The 13,693-nt window shown below is 38.5% G+C and overlaps 2 protein-coding genes across 6 annotated transcripts in view; one reads left to right on the top strand and one right to left on the bottom strand.

Moving 5' to 3' along the window:
• Positions 1-13,693, bottom strand: part of PRPF18 (pre-mRNA processing factor 18) — a 57,838-nt gene that overhangs the window by 22,924 nt on the left and 21,221 nt on the right. For all 5 annotated transcript variants that reach the window (XR_008665270.1, XM_055331826.1, XM_055331827.1 and 2 more), the window contains 4 exons: positions 12,179-12,283; positions 9,416-9,529; positions 3,298-3,444; positions 1,643-1,711 (listed from right to left, as the gene is read on the bottom strand). Coding sequence is in view for 4 of the 5 variants with exons in the window: in XM_055331826.1 (XP_055187801.1) it covers positions 1,643-1,711; positions 3,298-3,444; positions 9,416-9,529; positions 12,179-12,283 (435 nt within the window). In the remaining variant the exon portion in view is untranslated. The remainder of the gene's footprint in view (positions 1-1,642; positions 1,712-3,297; positions 3,445-9,415; positions 9,530-12,178; positions 12,284-13,693) is intronic.
• On the top strand, positions 7,331-7,725 carry LOC129513638 (non-histone chromosomal protein HMG-17-like). Its single transcript, XM_055331831.1, has one exon. The coding sequence runs from the start codon at positions 7,356-7,358 to the stop codon at positions 7,626-7,628; it is 273 nt and encodes a 90-aa protein (XP_055187806.1). The 5' UTR covers positions 7,331-7,355; the 3' UTR covers positions 7,629-7,725.

Below are 13,693 nucleotides of genomic sequence, written 5' to 3'. Positions count from 1 at the left end.
CAGCTCAGGTCACGACCTCAGGGTCACGAGAGAAGGCCCCTGTGTCAAGCTCTGCGCTGGGCATGGAACCCCTGCTTGAGATTCTCTCTCCTCCTCTCCCTCTTCCCCTTAAAAAAATACTTGATTGCTAAAACATGTTCATCATCATCTGAGTTTTCATGTCCTAATCTGTGATCACAATTCACCATCACAAACACAGTAATAATGAAAAGGTTTGAAATATTGCAAGAATCACGAAAACTTAACAGAGAGACACAAAGTGAACAAATGCTATTGAAAAAAGTGCTGATACACCTGTTCAACAGGTGATGGCCACAAACCATCAATTTGAAAAACAACAACAACAAAACAAAAAACCCAAAACAACAAAAAAACACCAAAGAAAACTTCATTATCTGCAAAGCACAATAAAACCAAGCACTATAAAATGGGGTATGCCTCTATTTGGACTTTCAATTTTTGTAGTAGAGATGATAATTCAATTAAATACTACCATTAAAGCACCAGACTAAAGGAGAAAGAAGGAAAACAAAGAACAGAAATAAAGAAACTATAGGGATCCCTGGGTGGCGCAGTGGTTTGGCGCCTGCCTTTGGCCCAGGGCGCGATCCTGGAGACCCGGGATCGAGTCCCACGTCGGGCTCCCGGTGCATGGAGCCTGCTTCTCCCTCTGCCTGTGTCTCTGCCCCTCTCTCTCTCTCTCTCTATCATGAATAAATAAATAAAATCTTAAAAAAAAAAAAAAAAAGAAACCCCTCCGCCCTGCCCTGGAAAACTACCCTGGTGCCCCTAGGGTTTAAAGGCATCAAGAGCACGGATTCTATCAGTAGGTAAACAGGGAAGTTGGCAGAGCATATACCCCCCTAGTGGCATTACCTACAAGTAGCCTCTATAAAGGACAGGCTGTCACTCCGAGAGGAAATTCTAGTTCATATTAGTTCCTAAGCCTATCTAATTCCATGCCATATCCTCAAGAGACTGAGGATCCTGATGACTAATATGCTGTATTCAAACTGTTAATAAGTAGAAAGCACTTCTTACATTTAAATCTCTTGGCCTGAACACACATGGTTTGTGAGTAAATGCTAAAATGAATCTGGCATTTGCACACACTCTACCTAACCAAGTAAAGCAAGAAATGCTGAGAAAGATGGACTGAGCTCACCAGAGCAGGAACCTGCAGCTATCTGTAGAACTGCAAATGAACAGTCTCTGAAAGGTTGCTGATGTGTCTGCATTTTTCCACTGCCAAGGTCTCCCTACCTCCTTCCTCTCCTCGCTGTCATCACCATTCATAAAAGCTTCTGGAACACTCTCCTCTCACTGCACTCCCTCCTGGAGGGTTTTTTAAAAATTTTTTTCAACTCCCCACATTCCTTGTTTATTCCACTGCTGTGATTCTTCTCTGTATGTTTACATTAACAAGTCAGTTTTAAAGTGCTACAGTGAAGTAAATATATGTTTCCTTTGAGTAACCTCTATATACCAGTCCACAGCAATACCATGAACCATGTATATGCACAAAGCATGCTTATTGAGGGATTCCCTATCCTGTCCTTAATCCTTACATCATCCAAAAATTAAAGACCAGTTCTGAACCAACTCAAATGTCTCCCTCCTTTCCCACTCTGAGATCACATACCTTAAGGAACTTCGTAATGATGTCCATGTCTTTATGATCATCGCCTTTTCCTAAAGACTCACCCAATGCCTACAGAAAAACAATGCTTCCGTTCATTAGTAAAGAGCAACAGCTGAATACTCTCAACACCATTCTGAACACGAATATTTATTACATATACTAGTTTCTGTTTTTAAAAAACCCTAAAGAATTTCCAGATAAGTTAAAAAAAATAAGAAAACACCAATTGGTCATCAAGATTTAGAGAAATTATCTTCTATGAATCAAAAGACAAAAAACAGAGGCTTAGGGAACTAATGGATAGATTTCAAGAGAAAAAAACTGTCCTAGAATTAGGTCATGATGATGAGCATCAACCTGCAAATATACTAAAAACCAGTGAATTGTATATTTTAAATGGGTAAGTTGTCAAATAAGTGAGTATCTCAATAAGGCTATTTAAGAAAAACGAAAGCCCATGGGATGCCTGGGTGGCTCAGCAGTTGAGCATCTGCCTTCGACTCAGAGCATGATCCTGGGGTTACAGATCGAGGCCCTTATCGGGCTCCTTGCATGGAGTCTGCTTCTCCTGTCTCTGACTCTCTCTGTATCTTTCATGAATAAGTAAATAAAATCCTTAAAAAAAAAAAAAAAAAAAAAAGGAAAAATAAAAGCCCCGAAGTGGTTGCTCACACTATTTTTGTCAAATTTAGGGTCCACATATAGGTGCTGGTGAGGTGGGAGGAGGAGCACAATTAAAACAATTGTGATCTCATGGACAGTGCAGCCAGGAATGAAAAGAAACAGAAAAATAACAGTAACAGTTTAGGTTTTCTTAAGAAGAAGCTTTCAACTAAGCCATTAATTTGTGCTTGAGGTAGATATTTAGACAGTACAACACTGTTTTTTAATTATGATTACATGTATCACTCCATGTTCAACACACTGGCAAAATGAGAAAGCAAGATACTGCCAACTGTTGGCAGTGATGTGGGAATAAAAGGCACACATGCACGGCTGACAGGGATGTAGACTGGTACAGCCAGTCTAGAGAGCAACATAACAGTACTTGGACAAGTCACATACATATAAATCAGCCATCCGGCTTCTGAGTCCGCAGGGGTTACGTACAAGATTGTTCATAACAAAGTTGTGCGTGGCAATAAGGAGCTGGGAGCAGCCCAGCTCTCACTACAAGGGAATAGAGAGTAAAAGGCAGTGCATGCCACAAAGTATGAAATGCTATGTACCAGTTAAGACCGCACGTTCAGATATACAAAAAGCATCAAGGATGAATCTTAGATACAGTGCCAAGCAGACAAAAGAAACATAAAATTAAAAAAACAAAAGAAAGAAGAATTTCATAATATCATTTATGTCTATTAACAACACAAGCATACAAAATACTACTGGTTTTACAAGATCACCAACAAATAAAAGGACGCACAAACATACCAGAATAATTACTTTTGAGGGAAGGATGGAAGGTAGTATGAGTGAAGAATGAGGAAAAAGGGAGTGAATAAGTAAAAACATGAAATTAAAAAAAAGGCCTTGGTAATGCCCACAGATCACAGTAGTGTGCTCTAAACTGAACCATCTGGTGAACTCAAGCATCTGCCCCAGGGAATGAAAGATGTGATGGGGTAAGGAGATCAGGTGGGTATAGAGATTACCTCTAACTCTTCAATTGTGGTGTTTTCTTCATGAACTTTCAAGTCATTCTGTGTGTCTTCCTCTCCGGGTTCCTGACCCCCCACAAGCTCATTGAGGTACTGCTGGTCAATCTTATCCAGAGCTGCTTTCAGATCATTCCTCAACCCCTGAGAAAGGAGAAAAAATACAACTACTATGAAATTTCACTGATGTTCCCCTTAAGATTTTTCACTACTAATAAGTACAATTCATTTTTTTCTTCTATAAAGGAATTAAGTGCTTAGAAAAACTAGAGACTCCAGTAAGATTTCAATTTATTATGCAGCTATCATCACTGTCCAGTCAAAATTATAATGAATAGATTTAAAAGAATGTATACACAATAGCTACTATGTTCAGAAAACCAAAGCATGTGTGTGATCCAAATGAGAATATTCCTAAATGCTGGAATTTTCTAATTCGGTCTAGTGCAAGTGACCAGGGATCCACCAGAGCCCTCAACTCATTTTCCCAGTTTACTTAAAATGTCTAACCTCACCACAACTACTCTGAATTCCTTTAACATTCAGCAAAGTCAATAGTAAGAAACGGGTGTCTCATCTACATCCTAGGCTTTCACTAGATTTTTTTTTTTAATTTTTATTTATTTATGATAGTCACAGAGAGAGAGAGAGAGAGAGAGAGAGGCAGAGACATAGGCAGAGGGAGAAGCAGGCTCCATTCACCGGGAGCCCGATGTGGGATTCGATCCTGGGTCTCCAGGATCGCGCCCTGGGCCAAAGGCAGGTGCTAAAACTGCTGCGCCACCCAGGGATCCCCTAGATTTCTAATAAACCAGCAAATTCCACTTTCTATTCAAATCCAGTTTGTGTCCATTTGATAAAAAGAGAAGCAGCCTTAAAGCTGGACCCATACTTTACACCACATACAAAACTAACTCAAAAAGGCTCAAAGATGTACATTTAAGAGCTAAAACAATAAAACCCTCAGAAGACTACACATGGGAAAAGCTTCATGATACTGGATCTGGCCATCATTTCTTGGACACAACACCAAGGCACAGGCAAAAAAAAAAAAAAAACCCAAAACAAAACAAAAAATAGATAAGTTGGGCTTCGTCAAAATTAAGAACTTTTCTGCAAAGATACTACCCAAGAGTGAAAAGATAACCTGTGGAATGGGAAAAATACTTAAAAGTCACTAATATGATAACGACTGATATACAGAATATATAAAGAACTGTTATAACAACAAACTTCACTAAAAATGGGCAAAGGTCTTGAATAGAGGACCACGTGTAAAAGGCCAATAAGCAAATGAAAAGATGCTTAACATCACCAGTTATTAGGGAAATGCAAATCAAAACCACAATAAGAGGGCACCTGGGTGGCTCAGGTCATGATCCTGGGGTCCTGAGATTGGGCCCTGCATCACTGAGCTCTCTGCTCAGCAGGGGTCCTGCTTCTCCTCCCTCTGTCCCTCCCCCCTGCTCCTCCTCCTCCCTCTCAAATGAAGAAAATCTTAAAACACACACACACACACACACACCAAAAAAAAAGCATGCACGCAGTAAGAGACCACTTCAAACCCATCAAGGATGGCTACGATCAAAATAAGCAGTGATAGCCAGGATATGGAGAAATGGACTCCTTCAGTGCTAGAAATACAAAATAGTGCAGTTGTTGTGAAAATGTATGGCAATCACCTCAAAAAGTTACATGTGCCCACATCAAGACACATTCTAATTAAAATATCAAAAGGTAAAGACAAGGAGTGAATATTAAAAGTAACAAAATAGAAGCCACTTGTGTACAAAGGCACTCCCATAAGACTATCAGCAGATTTTTCAGCAGAAATCTTGCAGGATAAAAGAGGGTAGTGCATAGTATATTCAAAGTGCTGCAAGAAAAATCTTCCAGCCAAGAATACTCTATGTCACAAAGTCATCATTCAGAATTGGAGGAGAGAGAAGAGAGTCTCTCAGACAAGCAAAACTAAGCGACTTCATCACCACTAAACCAGCCTTACAAAGAATGTTAAGGGACCTTTTTTAAGCTGAAAAGGGTGCTAATTAGTAACAACATATGAAAGTATAAATCTCACTGGAATAGGTAAATATATAGTAAAGGTAGTAGATTAATCACTTAGAAGATAAATGTAGTAAAAATAACTGATTACAATAATTAAAGGATACACAAGAAAAATATGTAAAATGTGACATCAAAAACATAAGATGTGCAAAAGTAGTAAATATGTAGAGCTTAGAATGCATTCACACTTAAGTTATTTTAAAATAGTCTGTTCCAATTATAAACTAAGTCACAGGAAGTCACAGGGATACACAGGATGGTGACTACTGTTAATACTGTATGGCCTACTTAAAAGTTGGTAAGGATAGATCTTAAAGTAAGATCACAAGAAAAAAAATTGTAACCATGTATAGTGACAGATATTAACTTCACTTATTGTGATAAGCATTTCACAATATACACAAATATCAGATCACTAACGCAGTATGTCAATTACACCTCAATTTTTAAAAAATTTACAAATAAGAAACTCTTTGGTATCTGGGACAAGCTTGAGCAAGATTAAAATGCAGCAGGTTGTAATAAATTAATAGCTAGAAAATTTTTCAAGGAATAAAACATGACTAGTAGAAACATTGAATCACATATTAACAGTTCACATTAGTATTTTATTACTATCTCTTGATAAAAAAAAGGAACTATGATATAGAAAAGAAGTAAATGTTGATACAATGAAGCATTACAAAAACCACTAAGAATTTAAGTTATGGTTTTAAACAGGACTGAAGAATTTTTTAAAAATTGCTGTAAACATTACAATGGAAGAACATTTTTGAAATTCATTTATGCTTAAAAGAGAGAATGACTATATGATCCACCAATTCTACATCTGGGTATACATCAAAGAAGTGAAAACAGGGACTCCAACAAGTATTTGTAAACCTGTGTTCAAAGCAGCATTATTCACAATAGCTGAAAGGCAGAAACAACTCAAATGTCCATTGAAGCTAAAAAGATCAACAAAATGGGATCCATATATACAAGAGAGTATTTTTCAGCTTTAAAAAGGAAGGAAATTTTAAAAATAAATAAATAAAAAATAAAGAGGAGATTCTGACATACACTGTCACATTGATAAACCTCTAAGGTACTATGCAGTTGGAAGGCCAGTCCAAGGGAGTCTTCAGTGGACCTTGGCCACAGTCCACATCTAACTGCAATCACATGCAAGACTCCAAGCAAAAAAACTTCCCAGTTTACCCCCAAACTACAGAACCGTAACAGATAATAAATTATCTTAAGTTACTAAGTATCAGGGTGGTTTGTTACAAACTCTGAGGACCAAAAAATATTTTATAAATTGTGTGAAGCTACTCAGTTTTGGGGTGGTTTGTTACATAGCCATAGATCACCACACCTGTCTCTCAGGCCTCTTACTAAGCCCACGGAAGATCTGAACACTACCATAGCTGACATTTACCCAACATATAAAAGACTTTCTTTTCAGGAGCCCATGGAATATTCACCAAGCCAGACCATATGCTGAGCTATTTAAGACCAGATCAGAGTCCTAAAAAACTAGAACTCTTAAGCTTTTAGAGAAAATAGAGTATCTCTTCCAAACCTTAGGATAGGGAAATAATTCTTACAAAAAACACCAAAAGCAATAACCATAAAAAAGAAATTGACTTCATCAAAATTTAAAATGTCTGCCCAACCAGAAGACAACATGAAAAGAACAGGTAAGCCAAAGACTATCAAAAAATCGTCACAAACATATAGCTATATATCTGACAAAGGACTTGTATTCAGAATATAGAAAGAACTCCTACAGTTCAAAAGTAAAAGGGCAAACAACCCAATTAAAACATGAACAAAAGATTTTAACACACACTGCCCAGAAAAATATATGGGCAATAAAGTCTATGAAAAGATGCTCATTGGAGCAGTGTGAAGAAGAAGAGGCGAGAACGACCCCTGGACCAGCCAAAGCCCGCGTGCCGCCGCATCCCCGCGTCCAGCACTTACGTCCCGCTGCCGTCGCCATCATGCCCAAGAGAAAGGCCGAAGGGGATGCTAAAGGAGATAAAGCCAAGGTGAAGGATGAGCCACAGAGAAGATCTGCAAGGTTATATGCTAAACCTGCTCCTCCAAAGCCAGAGCCCAAGCCTAAAAAGGCCCCTGCAAAGAAGGGAGAGAAGGTACCCAAAGGGAAAAAGGGGAAAGCTGATGCTGGCAAGGATGGAAATAACCCTGCAGAAAATGGAGATGCCAAAACAGACCAGGCACAGAAAGCTGAAGGTGCTGGAGATGCCAAGTGAAGTGTGTGCATTTTTGATAACTGTGTACTTCTGGTGACTGTACAGTTTGAAATACTATTTTTTATCAAGTTTTATAAAAATGCAGAATTTTGTTTTACTTTTTTTTTTTAAGCTATGTTGTTAGCACACGGAACACTTCATTGTTGTTTTGGGGGAAGGGCATATGTCACTAATAGAATATCTCCGAAGCTAGATTGATAACAAGAGGGAAAAACACCTTCCCCTTCTGGTTTTGAGAAACTTCCTCTTGGCTCCCAGGAGGAGGGATTCCTTGATGTTGACACACATGAGCCACCTTAGTGGTGTGGAAAAACTAAAATTCATTTTTTTATGTCCTCTTCTCCCTCTCTGCCTTCAACATAGACTTGACTCCCTTAAACCCAGAGACCTGTTGGAACCTGATCCCATGAAATGGTTCCCAGTATGTCAGGCAATCTGGACTTTACGGTGTCACCACTGAGATGGCGTCCCTCAAAAGAGTTCCTTTTTTTAGCTTGTGGATCTTCGGATTGATAATTCTGCCATTTTCATTTCATTTCCTGAAAGTCAGGGTCGGCTTGTGAAAAGTTGTTAAACAACATGCTAAATGTGAACTGTCAACCCTCACTCTAAACTTTCCCTGTTCAGAGCATCACATGAAGACTTCATTGGGTTTTATAGTGGCTTTCTGATTTTGGTAGTCCATTGAAGAAGGGAGTTTGAAAGTTGTTGTATACTGTTAACGATCGTCCGCCCATGTCCTGCCTGAAATACCATGATTGTTTATGAAAAGTATCTTTAATAAAGCTGGATACAGTTTGAAAAAAAAAAAAAGATGCTCATTACCTTTAGTGAACAGAGAGCTGTAAAGAGAACCACAATGAAGTACTACTACACATACAAAAGAATGGTTACAATTTAAAAGACTTCAAATAACAATGCTGATAACATTTGGAAATATTCAGCATTTCTTAAAAACTAAAGCATACATTTACTCTTACTATTCAGCAATTCTATTTCTAGGTTTTTACTAAGAGATAGAACACATTTACAAATGTTCATAGCAGTGTTATTCATAACAGCCCAAAGTTGAAAACAAATGGTAGTATATTCAACTATCAGCAGCAGCAAAAAGGAACTACTGATTTCTGCAGAAACAATGCATTTTGAAAATAAGCTCAGCAGAAGAAGCCAGACAGACTCTCATGACTCCATTTATATGAAATGCAGAACAAGCAAAATTAATCTACAGTGATAAGAATTTTGAAATGTGTTTGCACAGGCATTCAAAAGGAAAAGGACTAGCTAAGAAGGGGCACTGGGCACCTTCTTGTGTGATGAAAACATTCTTTATCTTCCCAAGGGTGGTGGTTACATACTCAGTGGATTTGTCAAAATGCGCTGAACTATATGTATGCTTAACATAGGCGCTTTTTATTATTATTTTTTAAGACGTTATTTATTTATTTGAGAGTTGGGGAGAGAGAGGGGGTGGGGGAAGGGTGAAACAGAGAGCACAAGAACAGGGGGAGGGAGAAGCAGATTCCCTGTGGAGCAGGGAGCCCATGCAGGGCTCAATCCCAGGATCATGACCTGAGCCAAAGGCAGACCCTTAACTGACTGAGCCACCCAAGTGCCCCAAAATAGGTGCCTTCTAAAAAAAATTAAAGAAAACTTACATTCAGCAGTGGTAATCTGGCAAACTTTATATTTCCATCTTTGCCTATAATAATGCAATTACTCCAACTCCATACTCTTCTAGTTTATTGGTACAGTGGTATTTCTCAAGTTTTGTTCTGACTTCTTACCTTGTTAACTTCTGGTGTGAGGATCTCGATTTTTCTTAAACGTTGAAAAGCATCATAATCAGTTTCTCCAAATAGTCTGATGGGTTCTCCTCTTTCTCTCAATCTTCTGATAACCTGTAAGAAGAAATAATAATAACAGTAACTCCTGTTTTTAGTAATAGTAATTCCTCTTTTAGGTGACCAAATACTTATTTTGAAATGTAGATAGAAAAAGTCAGTTGGGTTTGTTTTTTAATTTTCCAAAAATGGATATAGTGAGTTATTGTCACACCTTAAAAAACCCTAACATGTCCAGGTTCTTTGGCTGTTTCAGCAAAGGCTCCATCTGAATAACAGAATACCTAAGAGAAACATTAAGACGGAAGGGAGGGAAAACTTTTATATACAGAAGAAAAATAAAGTCTGGAGTCAAGCTGATAACTCACTAACCATAGCCTAGAGTCAGCACTGCAATACTACATTAAAACCAAACATCCCTCAGAAGAGAAGTGATCAGGACAGGGCACGTGTCAGGCTTTTGAGGGGCTGATAATACCATTTCTTGACTTGGGTATTGGTTATATGGGTGTTTTTAAATAATCATCCATTATATTGCACATGCATGTTTTGTACATTCTTCCTATACATGTACAAATGTATATGTATATACAGGGGTATATACAGGGGTAAAATCCTACCCTCTACTCCGTTCATCCCCTCAGCCCATCCTGTCCACTGAGCCTTCCCAATGGAAACAGGTCAGCAATCATCTCAGTTCTGAGGACTTTCTGTCTAACCACCTGGACTATAAAAGACAAACCAGAGGCTTCTCCAAGTGGGACTGGGCTTCAGAAAGCCCTTCTGAGAGGAGCCAAATACCTCAGATGGCTAAGGGAGTGGCCTGGCCTCAGTCTGCTCAACTAAATCACCAGTTCCAAGACAGCAGGGAATAATAAAGATAAAAATAATATAACAACAACAAAATCCATTTCATAAAAAGAAAAAAATTGTAACAGCAAAAAATCAAGTTGATTCAAAAAAATTTTTTGTAAGTACAAGAACTTTTTCTGGAAACATAAACAGTAGCACAGAAACCACTGGTAGAACTCCTACTGAGTTACCCAAAGCTTGGTATTCAAAAAGCAACTTAAGAGGTCATCCAGTGCTAAGGCCCATCAATGTTGAAATGACCTCAAAACACCTCTACCAGGTGCCCAACTAACAAATGACAGGGACCACATCTCTTCATGCAACAACCCATCCCATTTTGGGGCAGATAGGTTTTACTTCTCAGAATAAACTAAAAACTCCGTCCCTCCAAACTCTACCAATTTATCTTCTACTTTATGAAACTTCAAGAATACGAAATTCTTGTTCAAGATTACAGCTATTGTCAATGGATTTTTTTTTTTAGGTCTAATATTCTTCTCTTCAAGCTAGGTATTTCAGATTCCTTCCTCTAATTTTCACAGGACAGCACTTAAGAGTCCTCTGTCCTTTCCTCCCTTTCCTTTTGTTCAAAGTTCATTTTTGTTTTGTGACCCTCTGTATAGTTTGCATTCTCTATGTCACATGAGTATCTTTAAATTTTTGTTTTGGCTTTTTAAGAAAAGTAACAGTTGATACTGACCAGAGTATAGACAAGCACTGTAGTACAAACTGGTACAATAGGTCTACAGAGCTCTGTGATGATATGTATCCCAAGCCACAGAAATGTACAGTCTTTAGTCACCAGACTCCAGAATCATGGTTCCCGCAACTTGTCCAAAAGGAACAATCATACATTAGTATGCATGCAATGACATCTGTATAAAGATGTTTATCTTACCTACGATTTATTTATATTAGGGAAATGCTGAAGCAATCAAAACGATCACTACTCTCTGGTTTTTAAAATAATGTTTTTAAAATATAACAGGAGGGATCCCTGGGTGGCGCAGCGGTTTGGTGCCTGTCTTTGGCCCAGGGCGCGATCCTGGAGACCCGGGATCGAATCCCACGTTGGGCTCCCGGTGCATGGAGCCTGCTTCTCCCTCTGCCTGTGTCTCTGCCTCTCTCTCTCTCTCTCTCTCTCTCTCTCTCTCTCTCTCTCTCTCCCCCTCCCCCCGTGTGACTATCATAAATAAATAAAAATTTAAAAAAAAATTACAGGAAATTACATAGTCATAAAAATTATACAGATCTCTGTTTTGACCTAGAAAGAGATATTAAAAGTTACAAAATGTATATTTAAAATAATTTTGAAAAATAAGTATGATTTCTTCAAATATATATTTTAGAACAATGTGTTTACCTTTTAAGGTTTAAAAATGTGTGTGTGTGTGTGTGTGTATATATACACACACACACACACACATTTCTAAAATATTTTACTTATTCATGAGGGACAACACAGAGAGAGGCAGAGAGCACAGGCCAAGGGAGAAGCAGGCTCCCTGCGGAGAGCCTAATGCAGGACTCATTCCCGGACGCGGGGATCACGGCGTAGGCCAAAGGCAGACACTCAATTGCTGAGCTACCCAGGCATCCCTAGAAAAATATATACATATATACATATATATATATATTTTTTTTTTAGAAAAATATATTCTTTTAAAAGTTTAAGGGTATCAAGAAAAGCAGAGATTAATTCAGAACCTCATGAAGAAAACTGGCTAGCTGCTCAATATTTCAGTTCAACCAGACATATTATAGAGGCAATAATGACATAAAACTTACTGGAAAGAACTGGAGATAAATGCTCTTGAGATGGTTTTTTCATAGAATGCTCATAGACAAACTTACCTCTTGCCTGGAAAGAGTCATGGGTAACTTTTCCTCTGCCAGTTCAAGTTCTAGCACTGGATTCGAAGAAGTTAATGGTTTCTGGTCCTCTTCTTTTGGCTGTATCTGTATTAATAGCCAAAAGAAATCCTATTATTCAGCTTTTAAAACATAATAATACAGCTAATATTTATCATTCTGTGCATTAACTGGTCTTGGAAATTAAACATGTTTTAAATATTGAAGGTTTTCTAAATGTACCACCAAGGAAAAAGGTCCCAATAAATGTACATGCTTTTGAAAGCTCATCAAACTTCTCCATTTCAGGGACACAGGAGCAAACATGCACACAGGAGACTGCATTCTTGCTACTAAAAAATGACAGAAATATAATGGTTTACAAAATCAAAAACTTTTAAAAGGGCTGAAACTCAGAGTCCTTTCTCCCTAGAGTATAAAGAATTTTATTTTCTTAAAAACAATCAACTTGCTTCTCTTTGAAAAAATCATCTTACAGGCTTCTCTGATCCTGTTTTAAATGATCCAATAAGCCGTGGGTTATAAACGAAGACAAAAAAAACAAAAAACAAAAAAAAACCCAAAAAACTGCTCTCCAAGAAACCTGTGAAGCCTCAGGCTCCTGCTTTATCCTGCCCTCCTTTTTGAAAGGCAGGATTCCAAGTGCACCAAAATCACTGCTGGACATGTAGAAACGCTCCAAAGGTATGGAGAATTTGCCCCCAGACTGAGCTATGGACCCCGGGGGGGAAATAACAGCACCACAACCTGACAATGGCAACCTTTCTACTCATGCGACACAGAGTACACATTTCAATAGAAAAGGACCTGCAGGGGGAAAATTAAAATCTCTCCATGTGTTTTCTTGAGTCTGCTGCCCAGCTCACAGTTTAGGAAAATTAAGTTCAGCAATGTATAAGGTGTGCATGGTCTGGAAAAACATACTGAAACATGGTTTCCCATCTGATCATGAGACTAATCTAAAATGCCAAAAAAAGATAAAAAAAAAAAAAACACATAAAAGGCCAACATGAGGGATCCCTGGGTGGTGCATCGGTTTGGTGCCTGCCTTTGGCCCAGGGCACGATCCTGGAGACCCGGGATTGAATCCCACGTCGGGCTCCCGGTGCATGGAGCCTGCTTCTCCCTCTGCCTGTGTCTCTGCCTCTCTCTCTCTCTCTCTCTCTCTCTCTCTGTGACTATCATAAATAAATAAAAATTAAAAAAAAAAAGATCTAAAAAAAAAAAAAAGGCCAACATGAAGGAAAAAACATTCCATTAAGAAAGGCGACATGGTTGGGGCACCTGGGTGGCTCAGAGGTTGAGTGTCTGCCTTTGGCTCAGGTCCTGATCCCGGGGTCCTGGGATCAAGTCCTGCACTGCGTTCCCCGCAGGGAGCCTGCTTCTCCCTCTATGTCTTTGCCTCTCTTTCTGTGTCTCTCATGAATAAATACATAAATCTTAGAAAGAAAGAAAGAAAGAAAGAAAGAAAGAAAGAAAGAAAGAAAGAAAGAAAGA

This window comes from Nyctereutes procyonoides, unplaced genomic scaffold, assembly GCF_905146905.1.
Source record: "Nyctereutes procyonoides isolate TBG_1078 unplaced genomic scaffold, NYPRO_anot_genome, whole genome shotgun sequence".
Lineage (NCBI taxonomy): Eukaryota > Metazoa > Chordata > Mammalia > Carnivora > Canidae > Nyctereutes > Nyctereutes procyonoides.
This window is presented reverse-complemented; position numbering and strand designations above follow the sequence as displayed.